At 46.4% G+C, this 27,571-nt stretch overlaps 1 protein-coding gene across 3 annotated transcripts in view; it reads right to left on the reverse strand.

Moving 5' to 3' along the window:
* Positions 1-16,688, reverse strand: part of NFIC (nuclear factor I C) — a 650,631-nt gene extending 633,943 nt beyond the window's left edge. Inside the window, exons 1-2 of one of the 3 annotated variants that reach the window (XM_040417754.1) lie at positions 16,422-16,684; positions 14,691-14,858 (exon numbers count right to left, since the gene is read on the reverse strand). In XM_040417754.1, the coding sequence (XP_040273688.1) occupies positions 14,691-14,720 (30 nt within the window). In that variant the 5' untranslated portion in view covers positions 14,721-14,858; positions 16,422-16,684. Of the gene's footprint in view, positions 1-14,690; positions 15,061-16,421 lie in introns of those variants that run through there. The other 2 variants (XM_040417755.1, XM_040417753.1) reach the window with 2 other exon arrangements.
* Positions 16,689-27,571: the final 10,883 nt, after the last annotated feature.

Genomic DNA, 27,571 nt, shown 5'->3' on the forward strand with positions numbered 1-27,571 from the left:
TCTCCCAGAAGGGCATCCCAGAGCTATATGGCCACATTTAGCGGCAAGTGAATGTATCTCTGGCACACAGTGTCGGTGCCAAGATATATCTGACCACAGACACGTGGTCTAGCAAACACGGGCAGGGAAGGTACATAACTTTTACTGCCCACTGGGTGAACCTTCTGACGGCCGTCAAGCATGCAACCTGTGGCACCCATGTGGATTTGGTGTTACCGCCACGGATTGAATGCAGGCCTGCCTCGTCTCCTCCTCAGCTGACTCCTCCTTTTCCACTGCTACCGCCTCTTCCGCTGCGCCTCCCAAATAGGTTTTTGTCATGCCAGGTGAGACGTTGCAATACTGTGCTGCTGCTGTTGTGCCTAGAAGCCAAGAGCCACACTGGTCCTGCACTCCTTTCAGCTTTGCAGTCACAGACCGATCAGTGGCTAACCCCGCTCAATTTGACAGTTGGTAAAATGGTGTGTGACAACACTGCCAATCTGCTGAGCACGCTGAAACAGGGCACACGTTCTTAACTTACTCGTGCAGCGATTCATTGCCAAATACCCCGGGGTCCAGGACGTCTTGCGGCAGGCCAGGAAAATCTCTGGCCATTTTAGAAGATCTTACACGGCCATGGCTCGCCTTGCTGGCGTTCAGCCGCGACACTACCTGCCTGTCAGACGTCTGATTTGTGACTGACCGACGCAATGGAACTCCACCTTGTATATGCTTGATAGGCTGCTCCAGCAGAAATGTGCAGTTAACGACTACCTGTTCAAACTCTGCGGCAGGACAGGTTCTAGGGAGATATTTATTTATTTTTTTCACTGCGCCAGTGGCTGCTCATGCGCGACGCATGCAGACTTCTGTGGCCATTTGATGAGATCACCAAACTGGTCAGTCGCAGCCAGGGCACCATCCGTGACATCGTACCTTACGCCTTCTTTCTGCAGCGTGCATTGCGTCGTGTCATTGATCAAGCCGTCAAGGAGCAGGAAGATGAGGAGGTCGCAATGCTGGATAATTTCCCTGGGGGGCTACTCTATCTGAGACAAGTGAAAAGGAGTCTGAAGAGGAGTCAGAGGAGGATGGTGCCGGGGCGGAGGAGGAATAAAAAGAGCATGCTTTAAACGTTTCTAGGATCCCTGGTGTTGTCCGTGGCTGGGGGGAGGAGACCGAGGAAGACATTATTCTGGACGATGAGCAGGAGCCAGGCCACTCCACCGCTTCCAGTTTAGTGCAAATGGGGGCCTTCATGCTCTAGTGCTTGAAGAGGGACCCCCCTATAAAAAGCATAAAGGGCAAGGACCAGTACTGTGTGGCAACGTACTTGAACCCCCGGTACAAACACAAAATGGCGGACATGTTACCAGCATCACAGAGGGCTGTTAGAATGCAGCACTTCCAGGCACTGCTTCGAGAAATGCTGCATTCTGCTTTTGCGGGCGCTGGCAGTGGAATTTCTACTCCCAGAGAAACAGTTGCGGGTACCAATCCAACAGTGCATGCAAGAAGAGGGCGGTTTGAATATGTGTTGGTCACTTCAGATATGAGATCATTCTTGCAGCCAACCCATCGACAGACGCCTTCAGGATTCAGCTTCATGGAACGCCTAGACCGACAGGTGTCCGACTACATCGGGTTAATGGCCGATGTGGATGCTCTGAGAAGCTAGGAACCTCTTGACTACTGGGTCTGCAGGCTTGATCTGTTGCCAGAGCTGGCACAATTTGCCATGGAACTGTTGGCCTGCCGCTCGTCTAGTGTCCTGTCCAAAAGGACGTTCAGCGCAGCAGGGGGGATCGTGACCGATAAGCGCACTCGTCTAGCTCACGACAGTGTGGACTACCTCACATTTCTAAAAATGAATGAGGCTTGGATCTTGGAGGAATTCAACACTTGTGACGACCACGTTTAATTGAATTTCCTCATGCCAGCCCACAAATATTCGCCACCACCCAGAACAAATATTGGTCCCTGTCTTAGGTAAATACAGCGGCATAAAAGCCCTTTTCTGTCCGTTGAATGCCTAATGTTTTGGGCCTCTAAGGAATTTAACACCTGTGACGACCATGTGTTTTAACTATTATCATTAGGGTTTTTTTCAAGAGGGGGGATTTCGTTAGCCATTTTTTTTATTAAATTTTATATTTTTAGTTCTTTTAAACATATGTATTTGACCTGTATTTCTACTGGCCTTCAGTAAAATTGATATCCATTGACCATCTAATAGACCTCCAGCCACATACTTACTTGTTCTTTTATGTACGCTGAATGCATAATTTTTGGGACCTGTAGTACACTGACCTGCTGGTAAATGTATATCCAATGACTGTGTAATCTACCTCCAGCCACATACTTGTTCTTTTATGTACACTGAATGAATAATTGTTGTGGCCTCGGAGGAATTCAACACCAGTGAAGACCACGAGTTATTGAATTTTAACTATTATCATTAGGGTTTTTTCAAGAAGGGGGATTTCATTAGAGAAGTTTTTAATCCAATTTTATATTTTTAGTTCTTTTAAACATATGTATATGACCTGTATTTGTAATAGCCTGCAGTAAAATTGATATCCATTAATTGTGTAATATACCTCCGGCCACATAATCACTTGATCTTTTCTGTCTGGTGAATGCCTTATATTTGGGGCCTGTAGTCCAGTGACAGTAACATTTTTATCCACTGACCGCATAATGTACCTCGAGCCACAATCAGAATTTCTTTTATGTCAGGTGAATGCCTAATTTTTAAGGCCCGTACTCCCGTGGCCTAAAATAAGAATTTTCTAGGCTCCGACAGGTCATATTTCAGAGAATTTCCCTTTAAGATGCATAAAAATGTCCCCTGATTTAGATACAGATTTGTCTAAGTATTTGGTGGCTGCAAATATGAGCTGAAGGTTTTTCAGGTTCGCCTGCCATTAAAGTGAATGGGGCCCACAACGAACTTGCGGTTTGCGAACATTTGTTCGCGTTTGCGAACCGTCCCTGCTGATGTTCGCCCATCACTAAAAACCATGCATAATTTTATTTTAAATTTCACACATACCACTTTGTGTTGGTCTATCAAATAAAATACCCATAAAATACATTTAAGTTTGTGGGTGTAATGTGGGAGCCACAGGAAGATGAGAACAGCGCTGCACTGGCTGTCTTTGCCTTCCCTGGTCTTCTTCCGGCCCCACGCTGTGTCCTGACACGTACAGTGTCAGGACGTAGTGCACGTAGACGTGCACTATGACCTGACGCTGTGCGCCGTCAGGTCACAGTACAGCGCGGCGGGGAGAAGTCCAGGGAGGGTAAGTGAATCTGCCAAGTGCCTGATCTAAAGCTGGGGGTCTGATGGGGGCTGATCTGAGGCTAGGGAGGGTCTGATCTGAGGTTGTAGGTCTGGTGTGATCTGAGTCTGGGGAGAGTCTGATGAGGGTCTGAACTGAGGCTGATGTAGGCTGGGGGGTCTGATAGGAGGCTGATGGAGGGGGGGGGTAGATCTGAGGCTAAGAAAGGGACAAAGGCAGGAACAGTTGCGAAGAAAGAGGCAGGGACAGTGGCAAGGAGAGTGAAAGCTGGGTGAACCCCCCTCTGGGTTTAGCTTCGCTGCCATTAATGCCAAATAAAGAACTAAATATATAACATTCTCAACTTAAAAATGAGACTGTTATATGTGGTCAAAATGGCGCCTTTACTATCTGTAACATATAGTGCAGGCGCCATTTTGTGCTGCAAAAATACAGTGCTCTCGATTTTTTAAACTGAAGCGCAATTTCTGTAACTTAACCTTAAGTCAGTTATATGTTTGACCAAATATAGCAGTCAAATTTTTAAGTTGAGAATTTTGTATGGCCCCCAAACGATGTTACAAATATCCAAATGGCCCTTGGCAGCAAAAAGGTTCCCAACCCCTGGTGCAATGTGAAAAAATGTGGAAGAGTACAAGGTGTATGAATACTTTATCAAGGCACTATATATATATATATATATATACAGTCATGTGAAAAAATTAGGACACCCTTTGAAAGCATGTGGTTTTTTGTAACATTTTTAATAAATGGTTATTTCATCTCCGTTTCAACAATACAGAGAGATTAAAGTAATCCAACTAAACAAAGAAAACTGAAGAAAAGTCTTTTCAAGATCTTCTGTAAATGTCATTCTACAAAAATGCCTATTCTAACTGAGGAAAAAGATAGGACACCCTCACATGTATTCCCTCTTAAATTGGCTCAGATCTCACACAGGTATATCACACCAGGTGCACATAATTAGTAGATCGTTACTCTGCATGTTGAATGAGGCTTGCCCTATTTAAACCTCAGACATTTAGTTTGGTGTGCTCCTGACTGTTGAAGTGAGAGTGAGCACCATGGTGAGAGCAAAAGAGCTGTCAGAGGACTTCAGAAAAAAGATTGTAGCAGCCTATGAGTCTGGGAAGGGATTTAAAAAGATCTCAAAAGATTTTGAAATCAGCCATTCCACTGTCCGGAAGATAGTCTACAAGTGGAGGGCTTTCAAAACAACTGCCAACATGCCCAGGACTGGTCGCCCCAGCAAGTTCACCCCAAGAGCAGACCGCAAGATGCTAAAAGAGGTATCCAAAAACCCTAAAGTGTCATCTCGAGAACTACAGCAGGCTCTGGCTACTGTTGATGTAGAAGTACATGCCTCTACAATCAGAAAGAGACTGTACAAGTTTAACTTGCATGGGAGGTGTGCAAGGAGGAAACCTTTGCTTTCCAAGAGAAACATCGAGGCCAGACTGACATTTGCCAGCGATAAAGTTGACAAAGACCAGGACTTCTGGAATAATGTTCTTTGGACAGATGAGTCCAAAATTGAATTATTTGGACACAACAGCAGAGGACATGTTTGGCGTAAACCAAACACAGCATTCCAAGAAAAGAACCTCATACCAACTGTGAAGCATGGAGGGGGAAGTGTCATGGTTTGGGGCTGCTTTGCTGCAGCAGGACCTGGTCAGCTCACCATCATAGAATCCACGATGAATTCTACTGTGTATCAGAAGGTGCTTGAAGAACATGTGAGACCATCAGTTAGAAAATTAAAGCTGAAGCGGAACTGGACCATGCAACATGACAATGACCCAAAACATACTAGTAAATCAACCAAAGATTGGCTGAAAAAGAAGAAATGGAGAGTCCTGGAATGGCCAAGTCAAAGTCCAGATTTGAATCCCATTGAGATGCTGTGGGGTGACTTGAAAAGGGCTGTACGTGCAAGAAACCCCTCAAACATCTCACAGCTGAAAAAGTTCTGCATTGAGGAGTGGGGTAAAATTTCCTCAGACCGATGTCGAAGACTGGTAGATGGCTACAAGAACCGTCTCACTGCAGTTATTTCAGCCAAAGGAGGTAACACTCGCTATTAGGGGCAAGGGTGTCCTATCTTTTTCCTCAGTTAGAATAGGCATTTTTGTAGAATGACATTTACAGAAGATCTTGAAAAGACTTTTCTTCAGTTTTCTTTGTTTAGTCGGATTACTTTAATCTCTCTGTATTGTTGAAACTGAGATGAAATAACCATTTATTAAAAATGTTACAAAAAACCACATGCTTTCAAAGGGTGTCCTAATTTTTTCACAAGACTGTATATATATATATATATATATATATATATATATATATACACACTCACCTAAAGAATTATTAGGAACACCTGTTCTATTTCTCATGAATGCAATTATCTAGTCAACCAATCACATGGCAGTTGCTTCAATGCATTTAGAGGTGTGGTCCTGGTCAAGACAATCTCCTGAACTCCAAACTGAATGTCAGAATGGGAAAGAAAAGTGATTTAAGCAATTTTGAGCGTGGCATGGTTGTTGGTGCCAGATGGGCCGTTCTGAGTATTTCACAATCTGCTCAGTTACTGGGATTTTCACGCACAACCATTTCTAGGGTTTACAATGAATGGTGTGAAAAGGGAAAAACATCCAGTATGCAGCAGTCCTGTGGGCAAAAATGCCTTGTGGATGCTAGAGGTCAGAGGAGAATGGGCCGACTGATTCAAGCTGATAGAAGAGCAACGTTGACTGAAATAACCACTCGTTACAACCGAGGTATGCAGCAAAGCATTTGTGAAGCCACAACACGCACAACCTTGAGTCGGATGGGCTACAACAGCAGAAGACCCCACCAGGTACCACTCATCTCCACTACAAATAGGAAAAAGAGGCTACAATTTGCAGAAAAATGTTGCCTGGTCTGATGAGTCTCGATTTCTGTTGAGACATTCAAATGGTAGAGTCCGAATTTGGCGTAAACAGAATTAGAACATGTATCCATCCTCTGATGGCTACTTCCAACAGGATAATGCACCATGTCACAAAGCTCGAATCATTTCAAATTGGTTTCTTGAACATGACAATGAGTTCACTGTACTAAAATGGCCCCCACAGTCACCAGATCTCAACCCAATAGAGCATCTTTGGGATGTGGTGGAACGGGAGCTTCGTGCCCTGGATGTGTATCCCTCAAATCTACATCAACTGCAAGATGCTATCCTATCAATATGGCCCAACATTTCTAAAGAATGCTATCAGCACCTTGTTGAATCAATGCCACGTAGAATTAAGGCAGTTCTGAAGGCAAAAGGGGGTCCAACACCGTATTAGTAAGGTGTTCCTAATAATTCTTTAGGTGAGTGTGTGTGTTTGTGTATGTGTGTATATATATTTGTGTAAGGGGCTTACGGTAGTACAGTGAAGAGCCCTGGGAAAGCAGGGAATGAGTGCAGTCGGTTGTGGTGTGCTGAAACCGGGGATGAGGTAGGCCTGAGAAAGAAGAGGGCCTACCCAAGGAAAAGATATCGAAGAAATGAGTTGTAAATGAGTGGAGTGGTGGGAGGGTCAAAAGCTCAGACCTCAAATAATGCAGGAGCCAGGTAAGGGAGTGCCCTAAATCGGCTGGAGGCGGACCTCAGCCCCTCCCACAAATCCAGGCAAATTGCCTTAATACTTGTGTAAGGGGCTTACGGTAGTACAGTGAAGAGCCCTGGGAAAGCAGGGAATGAGTGCAGTCGGTTGTGGTGTGCCGAAACCGAGGATGAGGTAGGCCTGAGAAAGAAGAGGGCAAAAATGGAAATAAACCAGTTTATTGTAGCCAATTGATATATCAATAGCTTAACCCGACATGTGTTGGAAAGCCACTCTTAACTCTTGTGTTGATTTGGGAATGTATTGCGCGTAAGCGGATGACTTCCAGCGCCCCAATTTCCTGATGACATGAGTGAGGATGTTGGCACTGGAGGCCGTGGACGTGGCTCCAATGCGAAAGGAGTGCCCTGAGTAGTTGGCTGCGTTGAGGCCTAGTTGTGTGAGGGATGACCTGACATGGGTCATGAAGGTGGTGGTGGTGAGTACCGAACCATGTAGTTGAAGTAGCGGTTGAGAGGGTAGAAACTTGTGACGCTGATAGTAAGCATCCAGAACCCTGACTGGACACCATCTGTTGTGCGTGGGGTAATATGAAATGTTGACGGGTAAGTGCTGACTATTCTTGGAGTGAGGTAAGGACAGGATGTAGTGATCCATGTGTATCGACAAGTGGGAGACAAGACGACAAGGTGAGGTTTGGGTCGTGGAGGTTGTAGTGAATTTCCCGGGTCTCAGGAATCCGTAGAAGGCCAAGTAAATTGCCGTTTTGATGATGGAGTTGGTATCAGTTTCAAGAGGAGTGGCGTCCAGCAAGTCGGATAATGCTTTGAAGATATGATTGTTTATGGGTAGCCTCTGGGCTGGACGAGCGGGTTCCGTTTTCTGAATACCTCTGAGTATGGTTTTGATCTGGTGCGAGGATATGAAGCTGATGTTATTGGGGTGTATGATTTAGCATATGATGTTGAATGCCAGTGAGATATAGTTTGATGGTGTTGTATGACATTTTGAGTTTGAGGTGGCAAAAAGAAGCAAACTCCGGAAGAGACGTCATGACAAAAGGGGGCGTGATGTTGTGTTCCAACAGGGACCTGTTGAATAGTGTGAACGCTCTGTCGTATGTTCTATGTGTATTGTCTGACAGTGCTAAGCGGGACAAAGACTGGCTATGCCGCATGATGCCTTCTAATCCAGAATGAGCTGTTGAAATGATGGAGTGATGGAGGCCGTGGGTGACGCTGATGGAAGAGCTTGATGAAATGCCTGAATTTAGAAGCGAGACAGATTGTCAGCTGCCGTATTGCACACCCCCGGGACATGGGAACAATGTAAGAAGAAATTATTGCAAGCGGCCAACCAAGTAAGTCTCCGCAGAAACCTCACGATTGTGAGGGACTTGGAACGATCTTTGTTGATGATCTGGCAGGTCGCCTGGTTGTCTGCATAGCACCGGACCGACATGTTTGCCCATGAATGACCCCACGCCACGGCAGCCGCCACGATGGGGTAGATCTCGAAAGCGCTGAGGCAGTGGAGAATCCCTCCAACCCCGGACCGCAGGAGGCCAGCTGTCCCACAGCCAATCGTTCCCAAAATGGCAGCGAAGCCTGTGGTAGATGCCGCATCTGACCAGATAGAGGGGGAAGAGTCCGACAGCTGAGGGAGAAACAAGCTCCCGCCATTCCAGGTGGACAGAAATCTCCCGCACATGCCCAGATCTGCCGCAGCGTGGGCATCCAGGGACAACCGTGTAGGAAAAAGGGGAGAGGTGCAGGAGCCATGATATAAATGAGCGACCCTGAGGTATGATGAGCATGGCAAAGTTCAGGGAGCCCAGCGGGGACTGCAGTTCTTTGCGGTTGCCGGTGCCGAGTTGAAGGTAGTTGTCTATGTGGGCGAGAATGTCCTGAATCTTCCCGGATGGCAAACTGGCTTGCCTTGAGGCTGAATCTAACTGGGTACTCAGGAAAGGTGATGACCGTGTCTGGCCCTTCTGTCTTCTTGGTGGCGATGGGTACCCCAGGTTCCTCCTCCGGTATTATGTGCGCCGGGCTGACTTCTTGGTCCTCCAGGCTAACGGTCGGCGTGATCACTGGCAATCCGGCCGGCGCCGGTGACGCTGCCGGTGGTGGCCCTGCCAAGGAGAGGGTCGTGGTGACCGATTCCAGCCTCTCCAACCTGGCGTTGACTTTAGACATGGATGTCATTAGAGAGGACAGCATGGCATGTATATCCCCTGTGCTGGACTGGCTAGGTCCTTCCCCTGCCTCCCTGTTATCGGTTGGTGTGCGCAGCAGCCGGAAAAGCTCTGCTTTCCCTGCCGTGGCGGGGAAGGGAACATGCCGTCGCCTTAACTCCGTCGTTATGCGCGGGATTGTCCAGGATCTGATGAATGCTGGACTGGCTAGATCGTCTCCCTGGGTAGCAGTGACGGATCTAGCAGGGGAGCCAGGTAGGGAGAAGTTCTCTATCCCTTCCAGAGACATAGTAAAACAAAACAGTTGATTAGCTTGGGGAAACACAGGATCGTGCTGGCAAGCTAGCTAGGCCGGATGGCGAAAAAATTATACTTGCATGGTGACAGATGAGGCCCTGCTAATTTGCCAAGCGGCTTGAGAGGCTCTACCTATGATTTGGCGCAGGGGGTTAATGAGGCCACTTGTGGTAGTGGCAGGAGCGTTGGCCTCTCGGTGACTGTAAGACAGGACTAGGGGAAGGGAGTGACAGGTGAGGCCCTCTCTATGCAACACGCGAGGCGGCTTACTAACGAGGTGGCGCGGTGGGCGGTTGCCTCTGCACGTTTGAGGCGGGGTGTCGGCCTCGCGGGACCACTAACTGATGGCGAAGCCAAGAAGGGGGTAACCTAGTGGGATGATGGTGCCCCTACAGCCAGCAAGCTGACCCTAACGGGACCATCCGAAATGTAAGAAAACCTTTGTAAATGCGCAGGTGAATGTACCTGGTAGCAATAAAATTCTCCAGATACACGGTAGTGCAAAATATATTATAGGTTGACCGCCTGAAAAGGGGAGGGTAGACATAAAATAGTATGATGAAATGTGAAATGCATGTTGTACATATGGCATGACCCGGAGGATCATGACGGTTGCCTGCGAAATGACAGCTTGCGCATGGTGTGACAAAGAGACCTGCGGCGTGGCCGTATGCCCATGTAAAACGTGGGAACGTGCTGCTTGAAATCAAATGTGTTTTTTTTTTTTTTTCATGTGGCGGAATACCAGTAACCTCCTTTTTCTGTTTAATTTATTTTTTTTATTTTTTTTGGGTTCCAGTTTAATGCGGGGGCTGCTGGGGTATTTTTTTTTTTTTTTTTGGGGTTCCAGTTTAATGCGGGGGCTGCTGGGGTGCTTTTTAATATGGAGGGTGCTCAGTTTGGGGCTTGCTGGATGCCCCCCTGGCTGCACAGCCTGCGCAGGAGGGGGCATGCTATGGGAACCGCTCGCCCTGGAGTTCCGCCTGCCAGCTGAGCCGAACCGCCCGACGCCGGCTCCCCGCATCGAATGCACCGCGGACGGCCGCCGGGACACCGCGCATGCGCCGACGCATCGCCACGCATGCGCAGTACCCCGGCCGCGCGTGCGCAGACCAGGTACCGGGACGCGGCCGGCCGCGCGGCAGGAGGAGCGGCGGAACGGACCGGAGGCAGTGGGGGCGCCTGGAGCAGCAGTGCGGGCCCAGAAATGCTGATCATGGAGGGAGGGTGTGCCGTGTGCACTGCTACGGAAGGTTTGTGAGCAAGTGTGTGCACTTCTGGTCACGCTGTTTGCCATGAACCAAAAAGGGGGGGGCATGAGTGTGATTTGCAGAAAACGGCCAGACCGGAGACCAGACCTGCCGACGGCGGCTCCCCGCCCCAGACGCACCGCCGGACGGCCGCAGGGACAACGCGCATGCGCCGTACCCCGGCCGCGCGTGCGCAGACCAGGCGCCAAGACGCGGCCGGCCGCGCGGCGGAACAGACCGGAGGTAGTGGGGGATGGTGCCTGAACAGCGGCGTGCCCGTGACGCCGGACATGGAGGGAGGGTGTGTGCTGTGCCCGATGTGGAAGCCAATGTGAGCAAGTGTGTACTATTGGACATGTCGATTTTTTAACATGAAACAAGGGGGAGGCATGATTGTGAATGAATGTGGGGAAAAGGAAATGAGCAGAAATGGGGAATGAGCCCAGGAAACAACCTGCCTGCGCTGCAGGGGTGTTGACCGGAGTAGTGGTACAGTGTGACCAATTCTTCTACATGAACAAAAGCATGACCGACATGAAATGATAGTGACTTGTGACGAGAAACCCGTGACATGAGTGCAATGTTTGGTGAAATGAAATGAACAGGGGGCAACCGTGAGGCCCCGGCTGTACCGTATGGATGACTCAAAAACCACTGCCTGCATGCCGCAGGGGTGATACGGTGCAGATAATTTATGCATGAACAAGACATGACAGAAATGAAATGCTGGTGACTTGTGCGAGAAAGCCGTGACATTAGTGCAGCGTTTGGTGAAATGAACAGAAATGGGGGATTGCCCAGGAAAACGACTGCATGCTTGCCGCAGGGGGGCCGACCGGAATAGTGGTACGGTGTAGACAAATTGTGCATGAACAAGGCGTGACAGAAATGAAATACTGGTGACTTGTACGAGAAAACAGTGATATTGGTGCAGCGTTTGGTGAAATGAATTTGAACCGGTAGAGGGGGCAACCGTGAGGCCCCGGCTGTACCGTATGGATGACTCGCAGTTTAACGGGCAAACGTGACCCACAGTGAACCGAGTGAAGCCGGAAAAATAGAACCGAAATGCTCCAAATCCAGAACGGATGGCAACGAAAAAACTCCCAGAAATCCAGCGACTCGCAGGTAACTCTCCAGGAACTCCACAAGCGACCTCCTCTCTCAAAGCTCAGACCTCAAATGATGCAGGAGCCAGGTAAGGGAGTGCCCTAAATAGGCTGGAGGCGGACCTCAGCCCCTCCCACAAATCCAGGCAAATTGCCTTAATATATATATATATATATATACACACACAAAAAAAAACAGGGAGATTAATAGGGATTAACTCTCATTGTTATATGATCCTGCATATATGTAAACAAGTGTGGGTAAAAGCCCTACACTAGGGCTCACATACACAACCTACTGCTTTGCCATAGGGTTGCACCGGGTATTGAATTTTCAATACTTTTACACCCGGATTGAACCGATACCGGGATTTGCTATTTTCCAATATTAGGCTGCACTACTAGCATCTGTTAGAGAACATGGCGCGCACCGCCTTTGCTGCTCACCATGTTCTCCTCAGCCGGCACAGTGGAGAAGGAAGGAGTCCCTCCTTCCCCACTGTGACGTGGCTGCCGCTGGCCACCAGTGAGAAGATAGTACTGAGGAGGAGAGGAGGGGCTGTGGCAACTGCTCCATCAATGAATATAATTTACCCCTAAATACAAATGTAGGGCGCCAGGTGCTGGCCGTATCACACAGCTGGCACCCCGCCTCAATGACAGGGTGTGGCAATCCCCCGAACTACGTCAATTACCGCACCTGAGGGGTTAATTGATGGGGTTTGCAGGATCCCCATCATTGAGGCTGGGTGCTGGCTGTGTGATAAGGCTGGCACCCGCCGACATTTGTATTTATTGGTAAATTATAGTCATTGGTGGCGCAGTGCGCCCCCCACCCTAGTATTATAATAATGTTCATTATCTTCATTGGTGGTGCAATGGCCACAGGGTCCCCTCCCCTTCTCCTCAGTATTCTCATTGGTTGAAGCTTCCGATCGGAGCCCCAGCAGTTGTGGGGCTTAGATTGGTTACCATGGCAGCCAAGACACTACTAAAGCCTTCCATGGCTTCCATGGTAAGCTCCCTGCTGCTGTGTGCACAAAGCACATGGCAGCAGGGACAGTGTAAAATCCTATTCTCCCTAATAGATCTCTATCAGGGTGTAGGACAAGGGTTCTAGCCCCCCTAAGGTGGTTAAAGTTAAAAAAAAAAAAAAAAAACACACCAAAATATTAAAAGTTTAAATCACCCCCATTCCCAATTTTACATATAAAAATATAAACTCAAAAAAATAAAAAAACACATGATTTGCCATTTTTTTTGTCACCTTGTCCCCCCCAAAAATTAGGATAGGACTGTTCTATTATGGGCCGGACGTTCAATAAAATGCAGAATGCATGCGGCTTTATTTTGTGTTTATTTTTATTTTTTGTGTGGTATCGAATGGTATTCAGTATCGCAATACTTTATGGTATCGAAATCGAATCAAATTTTGGGTATCGTGACAACCCTACTTTGCCAAGGGTAATGCTGCTTTCCTCTATGCAAGTTTCCAGTTTTTCCGCACAAAAAAATACTCTGCGCTATATAGTTGATTGAACACCCAGGATGAATGTTCATAAACAATGTGGGTGATTTACCAAGACAAGCTTTTTACGCCAGTCTTAGATCTTCCCCCATGCTGCTGTAAGATCCTGCTAATTTATGATGAGGTGTCAAAACTACTCCAGGCCCTGTTTTCAGGTGTAAATGTTAACAAATTTGCCAGGCCCAGAGTCCCGTCCCTGGCACACCCTCATCTCGCCCAACTGCCGAACATGGCTTAAAACTGGCCATGTGACTAAATATTGTCGCAGGGCCGGTTAAAAAAGGGACTTTCAACTATTTTTACTACTAAAATTGTCATAAGTCCCTTAATAAATGACCCCAAAGTTTTTTGCAAGTTCATGCCAGGTACCATTTGCTCTATTAATACTCCTACATACACAGCTATATCCAGAGATAGAGAGATAGATAGATGGACACGAGAGATGACAATTTAAACCACATGTGTAACAAAATTCCATTAAAGTGTGAACAATTGGTTTCTACTGCTTATTGGGAGTGCTGTCATACCAGGCCAAGGTCATTTCATTCACCAGGCCTTTTCCACCCACCAGTCCATTAACTCCTGTGCTGCCATTTGAGCAAACAATAAGATACACAACAAGCTGGACCTAGTTTTTGATCTGCGGTAGTTACCAAGCTTCCGTGCATTAGAATAGGGAGCAAAGTAGAAAACACCCACTATTCCTAAGCACCTCAGGGAATAACGGGACTATAGTGTAAGTTTGATAAGACATAAACAAGCAACCATTTATCTATAGAACATAAAAGTACATTAATATAATCAAAAACAAGCTCCTAAACAATTCTTCCGAAATACGCGATGCTGCCGAATGCCCCCACTCCAAATTACACACAATACACATATATATATATATATATATATATATATATATATAGATATAAAATACATGTCCCAGAAAAGAGCGGGCAAGAGGGTGTGGGGTGAGGGGCGGACTAGACATGTGACTAGATTTTTTTTTTTTTTATAATCAGCAAAGAATGGCCTGCAATACATTCCTGAGAAAATACCAGTTCTTAAAAACCTACAGCCAAAACTATATCTCCGTTGATATTTTCAACAATAACTAAGACAAAAATGTGTGAAAATTTGACCTTTTTTGGAGACATGAGCACTTCCTTCCAAACTTATAACATGTTTCTAGTTTCATTTTTCCATATTCTGAAAAGCCATAAACATCACAATTACCACAATTGTAATGTTTAGGAACAGGCACTTTCTTATTCTGGGCCAAGCTTCTCAGCCTACATTGCCATGCATTAAACCTCCTCTAAAGATGCAAACGTAGCTGTGTATGACAAGCCTTGAGAAGGCAGCGGGAAGTAGCAAGCAGGGTGGGAGAAGAGGATTTCAAGCTGCTAAGAGAATAATTGGATGAAAGTCACTTTACCTGTGTCAGACATAAAGGTGACGCATACATGGCTGTATAGTGTATCCTCTTATACTCCACTGTTACACACACAAAGTTACTGAGTCACAGGCAGCAGCTGGATGCTTGCTTTTCCTTCTGCAACCCACATCCAACTTTCCGTATGCCCCACAAAAATAAAAAATATTCCTGCAAAATGCACATTAAAGAATAAAAGGAATAATGCTTCCTTTGGGAATTCCAGATTTGGATCGTGGCAGGGGGTTCCGCTTTAAAAAACCTATAGCACAGTGTCCAATTTAGGCTTCCTCACAGGGAGGCAGAAGGCAACTTTGTGAATTGTGTTCCATTAGAAAACTAACCAGAGGAGCGATAGAATAAAAAAGACAGAAAAAAGAGAGCGTGTAGGAAGGAGGGGGGAGGAGGAGGAGAGCGATGGGTGACGTCCTACATCAGGCCCATCCTACGCTATTAAAAAAAAAAAAAACTGATAAAAAAAATGACATCCCTTTAAAGATATAGTCTCTGTACACAGAGAATGTGGACACTGATGGGTGCTTTGCTGCTCCTTGTGCACTTCAAGCCTATTCTAGCAAACAAATGGTTAACCAGTGATGTATCAGGACCTGACCAGAAGTGCCACAGCCACCAGCAAGAGATTGGTGAAAACTAGTAAAAGAGGAATTGCTTCTCCCTCCGTGTGACTGGGAAACTATTACAATAGCTGACTATTATTACGTGGGAAACTATCACACTACATGACTGTCTAGACTTGAGCTAGTGGAGTGAGCATGGAGTCAACCCTAGCATTCAGGAGACTTAGCAGGGTCCTAAAGGTACGTTTCCTGCTTAAGAGGTGACATCAGGTACTTCACCTAATGTTCTGTGCCCATGTACTAATCCAAATGAGGCTTTATGCACGTTTGTAGTAACCCAGAAACAGGGCACATATTGTCAGTATACAATCAGATCCATTTGCCCCATAGTAAGGTAAGGTTTTTAGACGACTGTACAGATCAGACCTATGCCCATGATGTTCCAGAAGAGCTTATGGGCTGTATCTCGCACCCACAGATCGCCAGTGGTTTACTGCCCCACTGCAGGATTCTAGATTCGGAGAGGTCTTATTTACATGGTTCTTCCAGCTGGAGGGATAATGGGCAGCCTCGCACTATAGGTTCCGGAAAGTTGGGCACAGCGTGTAGCACCTCCTGGCAGGGGCACTGCAGCAGGAAGCGGCACTGCGGCTGGCAGCCCTCTAGTTCACGTTCATTTGCATGCGCTTTTCGCTGCCCGGGGGTAGATTAGGACATATGTACAGCTGTGCCTGCTCGCCCCATGCCATCTCTAGTACGGTAACTTCTGCCCTGCCCACGACTCGCTGGATGGGGGTGGGCACTGCCGCTTTAATACGGCTCTCGCATGGACATTTGTCTAGTCAGGAGAACCTGTCCCCAGCTTCTCTTCCAAGTTCATCCCGATGCCTGCGCTAGGTCCTCCCCTTCCTACGCGGCCATGTTTAACCAGCCACAGCCTCCAGCCTGTTAAAGTAGAACCTCCCCACCCCTTGTCCTAAATTCCCCTCCTAGACATGGACGGGTGAAGGTATGGAGTGTCACCCCACTAATACAGAAGGGACAGCATTTCCTTCCCCACTCCACAGTGCCCTATGTAGGAACTATGTGGGGCTGACCCAGACAACCCCCCAGGCACTGCCCATAACAACCCCACCCACAGTGCGCTGTCACCTACCATGATCCAGCGCCCTCACTCACTGTGCCCGCTATAATTAGGGATCCGCAATTAGGCTGGAGGTGCCACTGGCTCTTCCCAGGTCCATGCTCGCCGGGCACAGTAGAAGGGAGGTGATGAGACTGCCATCAGGGTCCCTTTGTGTCCTGTCTCAGTGGCCACTGCGGGTCCTGGTGCCCCCGACTCCTTTGACTGACGCCGAGAATGAAATGCTGAGTAACATAGTCTGAGCTCCTGCCCTCCCCGCTGCTCAAGCTGGGGAATTACTGGGCCGGAGGGAGGGGAGAGGGAGCCGGGGATAAAGGAGCACCCGAAAATAATGCCGCACTGTGAAGGGAGCTTAGTTCTAATGCGGACATCCCACCTCAGCAGCTCCACAGAGGCTTCAGGTCTCTAATCGGCACGTCACGTTGTATCAAGAGACAAAGTAATCTGGTACTTCTACATATGGACTCGTATGTCATTACTGGACTGCCACAAACTCCATGTTTGTGCACATTTCTTGTCATGTGCGCCTCCCTCAGTCTCCCCCTATTTACCCTGACCCTCCACTGTGTCTTCTTTCTCAGTCACTATCGCCTCCTCCTTATCTGCATGTCCCCTCCTCCACACACACACGCAGTACCCGTCTGGTCTGTGCCCCTTGGCATCTGCAGGGGTGAGGGAGGAGCCCTCTCTCCTAAGACTTCACAAGCATTGGGTTAACTACTTGATCACAGGGATGGAGCTTTCTAGCTGTAGTGAAAACAGTATATTCTACAGTTATGACTTTCCATAAATGATACAGGGCTTTCACTTCCTTTTACAATACCCTATTTCATATTGTGTGTTCTGCAGTGCCCATCAAAAGTTTTCATCACAAAGATTTCCCGAATTTAACAGACCAACTGAGTGGCATCTGTCACCTACAAAAGCCCATGGAAAAAAAAAATATATATATAAATCCAGAAAAAGGACGGCACTCCAGCTGAATGAAAGTGAAGTTTTTCTTTATTCAACCATACGGTGCAACGTTTCGGCTCCAAAAATGAGCCTCTCTCAAGCAGAGATACAAACCAAGTGAAGGCAAATATATAGGTGACTTAATCAAAGTACAGATCATGTGATCATGCCACATCCAGTGGGCGTGTTACAAAAGTGACAGCTACAAAATCATGATAAGATACAATGGTACAGGTGCATAATAAGGCAAATGAAAACACGCCCACTGGGTGTGGCATGATCACATGATCTGTACTTTGATTAAAGGGTTTCTACCACTTCGTTTTCACATAATTAGCTTTCAGACACTAGTGCAGCACGCCAGACCTGCAGGGTATTGCGAAGTGAGGTCACGGTTATGGGCAATCGAGGGTTGCTCACTGTATTGGAGAACCCTGGGCAGGCATGCGGCAGTGAAGGAGAGGTAGACACAAGTTCCTCTGGGGCACACTCCGTAGGTAGGGACCAGGCCTGATGGTGGATGAGGTGCCCTGGATGTTACCGGTATTTTGAGTGCCTGAAGCAAGGTCCCTTTTGGAATCGTGACGCCAGTGCCTGTAACGGTGGCACACCGATTTATAGTAGTAATAAGTGAGGTACACAGGTGGTATAGTGAACCAAACGTTGCTTTACTTAAACAGTCCAACTTTGTACATCAAGATGGTAATGCAGTCCCTTATATCAAGTGCTTCACAAGCAGGCTTCAATACAAATACTGGCAGGTATAATTCTGTGCAAGATACTCAGAGGGTAATCCACAACACACTCAGAATCAGGCTGTACCTTCTCCTCAGAAATAGTGTACGCTGTTCTTTAGAACTCCTGTCTGGTTTCTATCCCAAGGCCCGGATGCCTAAATGCTGGCTTAAATCCTTGGTAAAATATATCTTCCTCCCGTATGGATTCTTGCTCTCACTCTATAGTTCCTCTGCCCATTAGCTTACTCATCTGAGCTGGTGACACTGTCTCTGCTTGACTTGAGGGTAACTGCAGGTTTTCTCCCAGGAGGTTCTGTCCTACTACTGGGGTGACTTCGGAGCTAACTGAGGCTCCCTTGGACTACAGGCAGGCTAGGATTCTTCACTAGCCTCCTGGTCATAGCTAGCAGCCAGGGCTATCAAGCTGCATGTCAGGAGGAGGCCCTCAGCATATCTCTGGCTGGTGCCTTCTCACTTCTGTCTCCACAGACTCCTGACTATGAACTCCCTCCTCCCTGTCTGGGCCTGGACATTTATACTAGGGGCTCCCTATCTCCCTCTAGTGTCTGGGATGTCTAACTACACCCAACTAGGCCTGCTAAGCATTAACACAGGGGAACATTGCATATAAAACACATTAGAAAATACATTAAATGCATAGTTAAATATAACATTTCTGTCCCTTGTGAGCAGGAGCAACACGTCGCCCAATTGACCCTTGTGCAGTGCCCACGCCCACCTAGTGGGACACTACACTAGCGATCTGCTAGTGTCTGCTCTCCCAAACCATCCTAATATAATAGCTTTTGGGGCAGCCATTTCGCTAAAAATCGAACTTATATTGATATGCTAATGAGCCTCTAGGTGCTATGGGGGCGTCATTAGCACCTAGAGGCTCGGTCTACCTTCACAAAATGCGGCTGCCCAGCGCGTCCCTCCAGCCCGCCCATCTCCTCCGGAATGCGATCCTCCCTGTGAGTGTATGTATTCGGCGCATGCGCAGTGAATGTCTGACCGCTTTCTGCACAGACATCTCCACTGCGCCTGTTCCTCGGAGCACTATGATGTCATCGGCGCAGGCGCAGTGGAGATGTCTGAGCAGGGAAGCGTCCAGACATTCACTGCGCATGCGCCGAATACATACGCTCACAGGGAGGATCGCATTCCGGAGGAGATGGGCGGGCTGGAGGGACGCGCTGGGCGGCGGCATTTTGTGAAGGTAGACCGAGCCTCTAGGTGCTAATGACGCCCCCATAGCACCTAGAGGCTCATTAGCATATCAATATAAGTTCTTTTTTTTGCGAAACGGCTGCCCCAAAAGCAATTATATTAGGATGGTTTGGTAGAGCAGACACTAGCGGATCGCTAGTGTCTGAAAGCTAATTATGTGAAAACTTAGTGGTAGAAACCCTTTAAGTCACCTATATATTTGCCTTCACTTGGTTTGTATCTCTGCTTGAGAAAGGCTCATTTTTGGAGCCGAAACGTTGCACCGTATGGTTGAATAAAGAAAAACTTCACTTTCATTCAGCTGGAGTGCCGTCCTTTTTCTGGATTTATTGATTGGGGTAAGAGGTCGATTCCCCTGGAACGTGCACCCGATTTTCCTGATTGCAGTCAGTGCCGCCATTTTTCTTCTATATCTTTGGCTTATTGGCTGAGCACGACTCACAGCTTTTTCCGCACTTTGCTCATTTTTATTTTTATTTTTCATCATGTCGAATCCTGAATCTATTTCAACCTATGGTTGTGTGTACACAGCAGAAGACGCCGAGCGCATACTGCGCGACATAGGAGGAGATGCCACCTTCCTCAACACCCCTTCCATCAAAGAGCTTAAACGTAAGTTTGAGAATGTCTCCAAACGCATGGTATCCCTTCATCTGCACATGATGACATTGGGGGAGTATCACAAAACGCAAAAAATCCCAGAGGGATGCGGTCTAATATACAGCCTAACCTCTTTTTCAACAATCCTACATTTTGTAAAAAGTTTGAGGCGTTATCTAATCGCTACTCCCTTGATTTCATATTACTCAACATCGAGTTTTTACAGCATGAACTTGCTATTTTGAATTGTGACATACGTGAGCTTGAGACCTATCTCCAAACGCTTTTGTCTACTGAGGACTTTACCAAATATATGGAGGATATGTCTGTTCAAATGAAGCTCTTCCAGACTGATTCTGAGGAGAACAAAAGAATCAAGTGGTGTAGAGACACTGAAGATTATAAAAAGGGTAACATCTATAATTGGCAGTCGGAGAGACAGTTTAATAAACAACAGAAGGACGTTAGAAAAAGGAGGAAGACCACACAGATTTCCACTGATGGTGAACAGTCTTTTTTTATACCAGGCTCCACGGATTCCAGAAAGACGGGGCGACGCATCAGGAGAGGTGGACATGGACACAGGAGGTCCAGGCAGGCTGCGGAGCAACAAGATCCGACCTGCGGTAACCAAAAGCAACATGGGGAAGAAAAAATTACTGTTGTCAATCTGTCTTCTAAAGAACTGTCTCCCACACAAGTGAGTGTCCTATCGAAAGGATTTTCATTTTGTCCCAGTTCCTCTGTGAACTGGTTTGAACTGGAATCCAATTTATTTTCCTTTTTTCGCCGCATTAAACTCAAAATATGGCATCATAATAAGATCAGTGTTGAAAGACCCCAGACCAGTGAATTCACACTGGGATCTCTCAATTTATTTTTGAAGAGTAATTTCACACCCAACATCAATGAACCAGCTGTTGAAGCATACATCAGTAGAGTCAGACGGGGGCTTTCTGAGCTCAGGTCTTCCGTACAGGGGGATCTTGACTTTAGACGCCCCAATCTGACTGGCGCTGAGATTGAGGCTCTTGAAGCTCTTAGATCTGACCCCACCCTTGTTCTGAAGCCTGCGGACAAGGGTGGTGCTGTTGTGGTGATGGACACCAACAAATATGTACAAGAGGTCATGCGACAACTAGGGGACCCCCATGTTTATAGAGTCTTGGACTCTGACCCTAGGTTCAAGATAGCTGGTGTCATCCGCAGTTGTCTGAGGGATGCTATGGTTGCTGGTATTATCGATGGGGGTCTGTGTGAATTTCTTGAGGTGGCACATCCAGTCACTCCGGTGATTTATGTGCTGCCCAAGATTCACAAGACCCTCATTGATCCCCCGGGACGCCCCATCGTCTCAGGGTTGGATTCCATCTTCAGCAACATAGCTATCTTTCTGGACAAAGTACTGCGAGAGTTCTCTATAGGTGGGTCTTCCTCAGGGCTGGGACAAGGCCATTTGGTGCCCAGGGCGAAGATGGCAAGCTGCCCCCCCCCCCCCCCCCCCCCCCGTTTTTAAGAAAGAATCAATGTTGTTTCAAAACAAGAATATACTTAAAGCAATAGAACAAAGGACTGTGGGACTTTGAAAGTCACAGACACTATAAAGTTCCCCCCCATCATCATGTGCCAGTATAAAGTCCCCCCCATCATCATGTGCCAGTTTTGTAATAAGCCCCCCCCAATGTGCCAGTAACACTATTGTAAAAAAAAACAAAAAAAAAACACTTATACTTACCTAAGTGTCAGCGATGCGATGCAGCCTCTTCCTGTGTCCCACGCTGTAATGTAAGGCTCAGGCGGCACGATGACGTCATTGCGCCGGCCTCTGATAGGCTGCCGGCCTAGTGCCTGCAGCCGGGGGCGTACATAAAAATCACTGGGCCCCATAGCAGGAATCTAAATTGGGCCCCCATTCCCCTTTTATAGCCCCTCCCTTTGTTCCATGAACTATTCTTGCTGCTGCGTTTTATAATTTATGCCATCAGGGCCGGAATGGGATTACAAAACAGCCCTGGCACACAAAAGAGGTATAATAGATGCAGATGTATATTATATACAGCAGTGTACAGTTATGTGAGGTACGCGGTATAATAGATGCAGTGTGTACAGGTATATAGTATATTCCCTAGTGTTCTGATATGTGAGGTACAGGGTATAATAGATGCAGTGTGTACAGGTATATAGTATATACAGCAGTGTACTGATATGTGAGGTACGGGGTATAATATATGCAGTGTATACAGTATATACAGTAGTGTAATATGTGAGGTACGAGGTATAATAGATGCAGTGTGTACAGGTATATAGTAAATACAGCAGTGTATTGACACCTCGTACCTCACATATCAGTACACTGCTGTATATACTATATATGTGTACACACTGCATCTATTATACCTCGTACCTCACATATATAGTATATACAGAAGTGTACTGATATCTGTACACACAGCATCTATTATACCTCATACCTCACATATCAGTGCACTGCGGTATATACTATATATCTGTACATATTGCATGTATAATACTGTGTAATATATGCAGTGTGTGTGCATGTATGTGTGTGTGTATATATATATATATATATATATACAGAGCAGTGTATTGATGTGACACATAGAAGGTATAATACTGTAGATGCAGTGTTTATAGAAATATGTGGTCAGTTATGCATTATAGTCACTGTGAGGTACATGAGGTAGTGGTAACTGTCTGAAGTAGTATACATGAGTGAGCAATGAGTAAAAACAGGGCATGGAGGGGGAAGGGGTAAATGATGAAAAGTGGAGGACCTCCTCTTACCTCTCCATTCCAGTCTGTATGGATCAATACAGAGCTGCTTGTGAACTTTTAATACTTGCTGTTAGGGGTTGAAGGACCTGTGATGATGTCATCACAGGTCCTGGCAGATGTACCTTTGAAACCTAGGAACTACACCATTTTTGGTGCAGTTCCTTTGCTAGATTCTGCAGGACCTGTGATGTTGAAGATGATGTCATCACAGGTCCTGGCAGATGCACTGTTCTAACCTGGGAACTACACTTTACACTGTGCAGTTTCCTTACAGGACCTGTGATGACATCATCAAAGGTCCTTTAGCTTTAGAAAGGTAAACAGGAGTAATTAGGGGGCGGGGCCTCTCCTCCACTTTGGTGCCTGCCTGCAGCCTATCAGAGGAAAGGGAAGGGACACGCCTCTCCCTCCCCTGCACCTCCGCTGGCACAGACAGTTTACAATGGAGATGAGCGCAATGGAAGCGCTCATCTCCCTGTGCCCGGCGGCGGCTGCTCACTTGGGGGGGGGGGGGCACATGGGGGGGCACAGCATGATGTAGGGGGGGCCGTGGCCCCCTCTGGCCCCCCCCTGGCGACGCCACTGCTGCTGGCACTTCACCTGCGCCCCCCTCCTGTCCGCAAATGGTAGCGCCCAGGGCACCCGCTCCTTCGGCCCCTGCCTTGTACCGGCCCTGGTCTTCCTATATACAGGACACATCAGATTTTCTGGTTAAATTACGAGATACTGATGTGTCACAGGTGGCTTCCGTGATGTTAGCATCATTCGATGTTACATCACTATATACGTCCATAGTACATGATAGTGGTGTCCAAGCAGTCAGGAAAATGCTCATGAAGTCCTCCTATACCTCCCATGCTACAGATTTCATTGTTGATTTGCTCAACATTGTTCTTCATTACAATTATTTCCTTTTTAAGGATGTCTATTATTTGCAATTCGCAGGAACTGCTCAAATGACATGGTCTGTAGGGAACAACTTTCCATTTTGAAAAAACGCTTCCACGATAAAGGTTACCCGAGCAAACTCGTAAAAGATTCAGAAAAGAGAGCCTTAGGAATATCCCAAAAAGATAGTCTCAGTGGCCAAAAGAAAAATAAAACTTCAGTTACAGATAATATTCAATCCAATTTTCACTTTGTCACACGTTACAACTCCAGACACATGGATATCAGAAAACTAATAAATAAACACTGGAATATTTTATTAAAGGATCCCATTATAGGCAAGACTATTCCAAAAACTTCTAATTTAATTTTTAAACGTGCCCAGACCTTGAAAAACATTTTAGCCCCCTCGTGTCCCAAACTTGAGATTAACCCACGATGTCCCAAATCGGGTCCCAACAAGAGCCTACAGAAAATAGGCTCACACAAATGCGGAATAAAAAGATGTATGTGCTGTGACATCATAAACTGTTGCGGCGAACGGGTGATCTTACCTCACCCTATGAAACCAATTTCCATACACCATCCTATGAATTGCAGCACTACAAATGTGGTTTACCTACTGCAATGTCCGTGTAACCTTCTGTATGTTGGGCGCACAACTCAATCTCTGAAGGAATGTATGAATGAGCATCGTTCTAACATAAGACGCAAAATTTGCACACACAGTGTATCCCGACACTACGCTTCTCATCATGAAGGCGACCCCGCATCTCTGTCAGTTACGCCACTCGAATGGGTTCCCCGATCATTCCAAACACTGTGCAGAAAAGAAATGTTCTGGATCTTCAAGCTAAACACCCTCATACCCTTCGGTCTCAATGAATCTCTTGAATATACCAACTACTAAATTACTAGCTCCCTATATAAGATCTCGATTCATTTACAGATACGATATCACCATATACCATATACCACCATATACCTAATCTTTCAATGGTAACTACTCAAATAAATATACAGATCCATTCATCTATACATCAATATACCATTTTTTCCTTACATTATTGTGGTATGATCACTACGTTATTTACACTTTTACTATTAGTATTTGTACACTACCCATCATTATATTCCAGTTGGGGCAAAATGGGCATTTCTGGAGACATTATACCCGTACTGTCTAACAGAAGCGTATTTATTCCCCACAGATATCAATATAAACTAGTTTTTATGTATATCTTTTATGCGACCCGATTTTAACGTCGATACCCACTTATTTCTTTATATTATTACAAATATTATTACTATGAGTGACATTATCCCTGTAGCTATATATAGGGTGAATCAAGGTACGCACATTTCCTTATTTTACTGATCCTTTTATTGTTATATTACTTGTTTTTTATAAAAAAAAAGATTTTTAAGGCCATTCAAGATTTTTATGGCCAGATGTATTTCCATATTTATGTACTTATTTCTCGTATGTCTAGTAGGCATTTGCAACATGGTTGGACCCCTGTGCGTCCCACAGGCGCACTTCCGGTCTCCTCGATCCGGATATGCGCCAGGTGGAACGCATACTGCGTTCCACTCGCTTTTACTATAGCTGCTTGTGCACCTGTGTGTTCCACAGGCCAACTTCCGGTCTCTCTATTCCGGATATGTACTAGGTGGAACGCATATTGCGTTCCACCCACTTCTAATATAGCAACTTCCGGTGGCGGCTCACTTCCGGTTGCGGCTTACTCTATCCCGGATATGGTCTGGTGGAACGCACGCTGCGTTCCACCCACCTGACTTCCGGTTATGCGATTCTAATATAGAAACATCAACGATCTGAGGGTAGCTTTTCATATAGTTTTTGTGTGTATAGGTGTCCAGCCTTTTACCTACTACAAGCACCACCAACGTACCTGTATTTTATAACAAAAATATTCTTATTCCCATAACGATGATGTCATCACTTGTAACTCCACCCACTGTTTTTTGGCGCCAAAACGGCACATCCACATGTATTTAAAGCCCATACATTATGTCTATTGTATATCCTGCTCCTGATGAAGGGGGTATTGTGACCCCTGAAACGCGTTGAGCCTTACGTTTTATCATCAAAGAGGATCGAATACGTACCTTTGGATTTGTCTGCTGCTTTACCAACCAGGCTGTACACCCAGGACGTAGACGTCTACCTCTAACAACTTACACGCGATCCCGGCTTAGGGAGGTGACTTGCCACAGGTGTTTTAAGTTTATCCTGGTGGCGCCCCCCCTGTGAAGTGAGTGGATTTTTACCAATGTTTTTATCTTTATTATTGTCTCCATAGTTCTAATATTTTTAACTTTCTTGAAATATTTATTTTATGCATCTATTCAGTTTTATTGCTACATGACTTGACCTAATAATATACAAGCATCATCCTATTTTTAGCACCTATTCTCAACTGTGCTCTACATACCAGCCTATAGCACTTGAGTTTGGTGATCTTTGCTACTGTCAATGATTTTCCAACACCTCTATTCTGTCTTTTGGGAGTTTGGCGCTCAACTGTTCATTTATTTACAGTGACCGGTTAACACTCGGGGTGAGTGACTACCCCCTGTTCCCTACCCTTCACTGATTATCTCGATTTCTCTGTGGTGGTTGGTTTCATCCCACACCAGAGCTGCCTCTCCAGCAAACTTTTTTTCCTTTTTTTCCTTGTTCAATCCCTTTATCGTACGATCCTTGTGGCGCCCCTTCTTTATCCTTTTCTTCAGGGACAAAGCACAGTCCCTGGCAGCTTTTGGATAACCCTCTTTCTTTTTTCTTTTTTTTTCTCTACTTCTGCTGCTTATTATTTGCAACAGCGGGGTGTGGCCATGGGGTCCCACGTGGCCCCCACTTATGCGAATATTTTTATGCGGTGCTATGAGGAAGATGTCGTCTATCTGTCCCACCACTTCAGCCATGTGCTGAGGTGGTGGAGATATATCGACGACATCTTCCTCATATGGACAGGTAGCGAGGTGGAGTTGACTGATTTTCATGCCTTTTTAAATAGCCATGATTCCAATCTGCAGTTCACTCTCGTCCATTCCAGTACGGACATCCAGTTCTTGGACACCAGGGTTGTGTTTAGCGGAGGTATATTACATACGAAATTATACACCAAATCCACGGATACCAACACCTTCCTGTGCTACAATAGCTCTCACCCTAGGAGAATGGTCCAGTCACTCCCCTTCTCTCAGTTCCTTAGGGTTAAACGTGTCGTATCTGATGAACACAAGGCCAACGCGACCCTAGAGTCCATGGCAATGAGATTTCGTGATAGGGGTTACCCGAAACGATTATTAGATCAGCACATGGATAGGGCACGCGGTCTTGATAGGGATGGATTGCTGTCCCAGCTGAAAACCGTGCAGAAAGCAGCTAGGATTCCGTTCGTGTCAGTCTATAGTGAACTTAGTCCCTCAATTAACAAAGTTCTCAGGAAACACTGGGATCTCTTGGGATCTTGTTTCAAGGAGATACCAGAGTTTCAATATCCACCATTGTTCTCCTACCGGCGCTCAAGGAATCTCCGAGACCAGTTGGTCAAGGCAGACATTGGCTCCAAGGGGTCCTCCAGACAAACTGCATTGACGCAGCCGGGCTTGGGCTGTTTTCCCTGCCTGGGGTGCGTCAATTGCAGATACATCCGAAAAGGGAAAACATTTATACATCCCCACACGGGTGAATCTTACAACATTGTTTCATCTCACATGCAATTCTAGCTACATTATTTACGTGCTATCTTGCCCATGCAATCTGCTTTATGTGGGTGAAACGACGACTGACCTCAAGACCCGCTTGAACAATCATCGCTTAAGCATCCGGAAGAAACTCCTCGATCTACTGGTATCTAAGCATTTTTCTAAGGCCAGACACAGGGAGGGTGATCTGATAGTTTGGATCCTCGACCATGTGCCTCA

This window comes from Bufo bufo, chromosome 2 (assembly GCF_905171765.1).
Source record: "Bufo bufo chromosome 2, aBufBuf1.1, whole genome shotgun sequence".
NCBI lineage: Eukaryota > Metazoa > Chordata > Amphibia > Anura > Bufonidae > Bufo > Bufo bufo.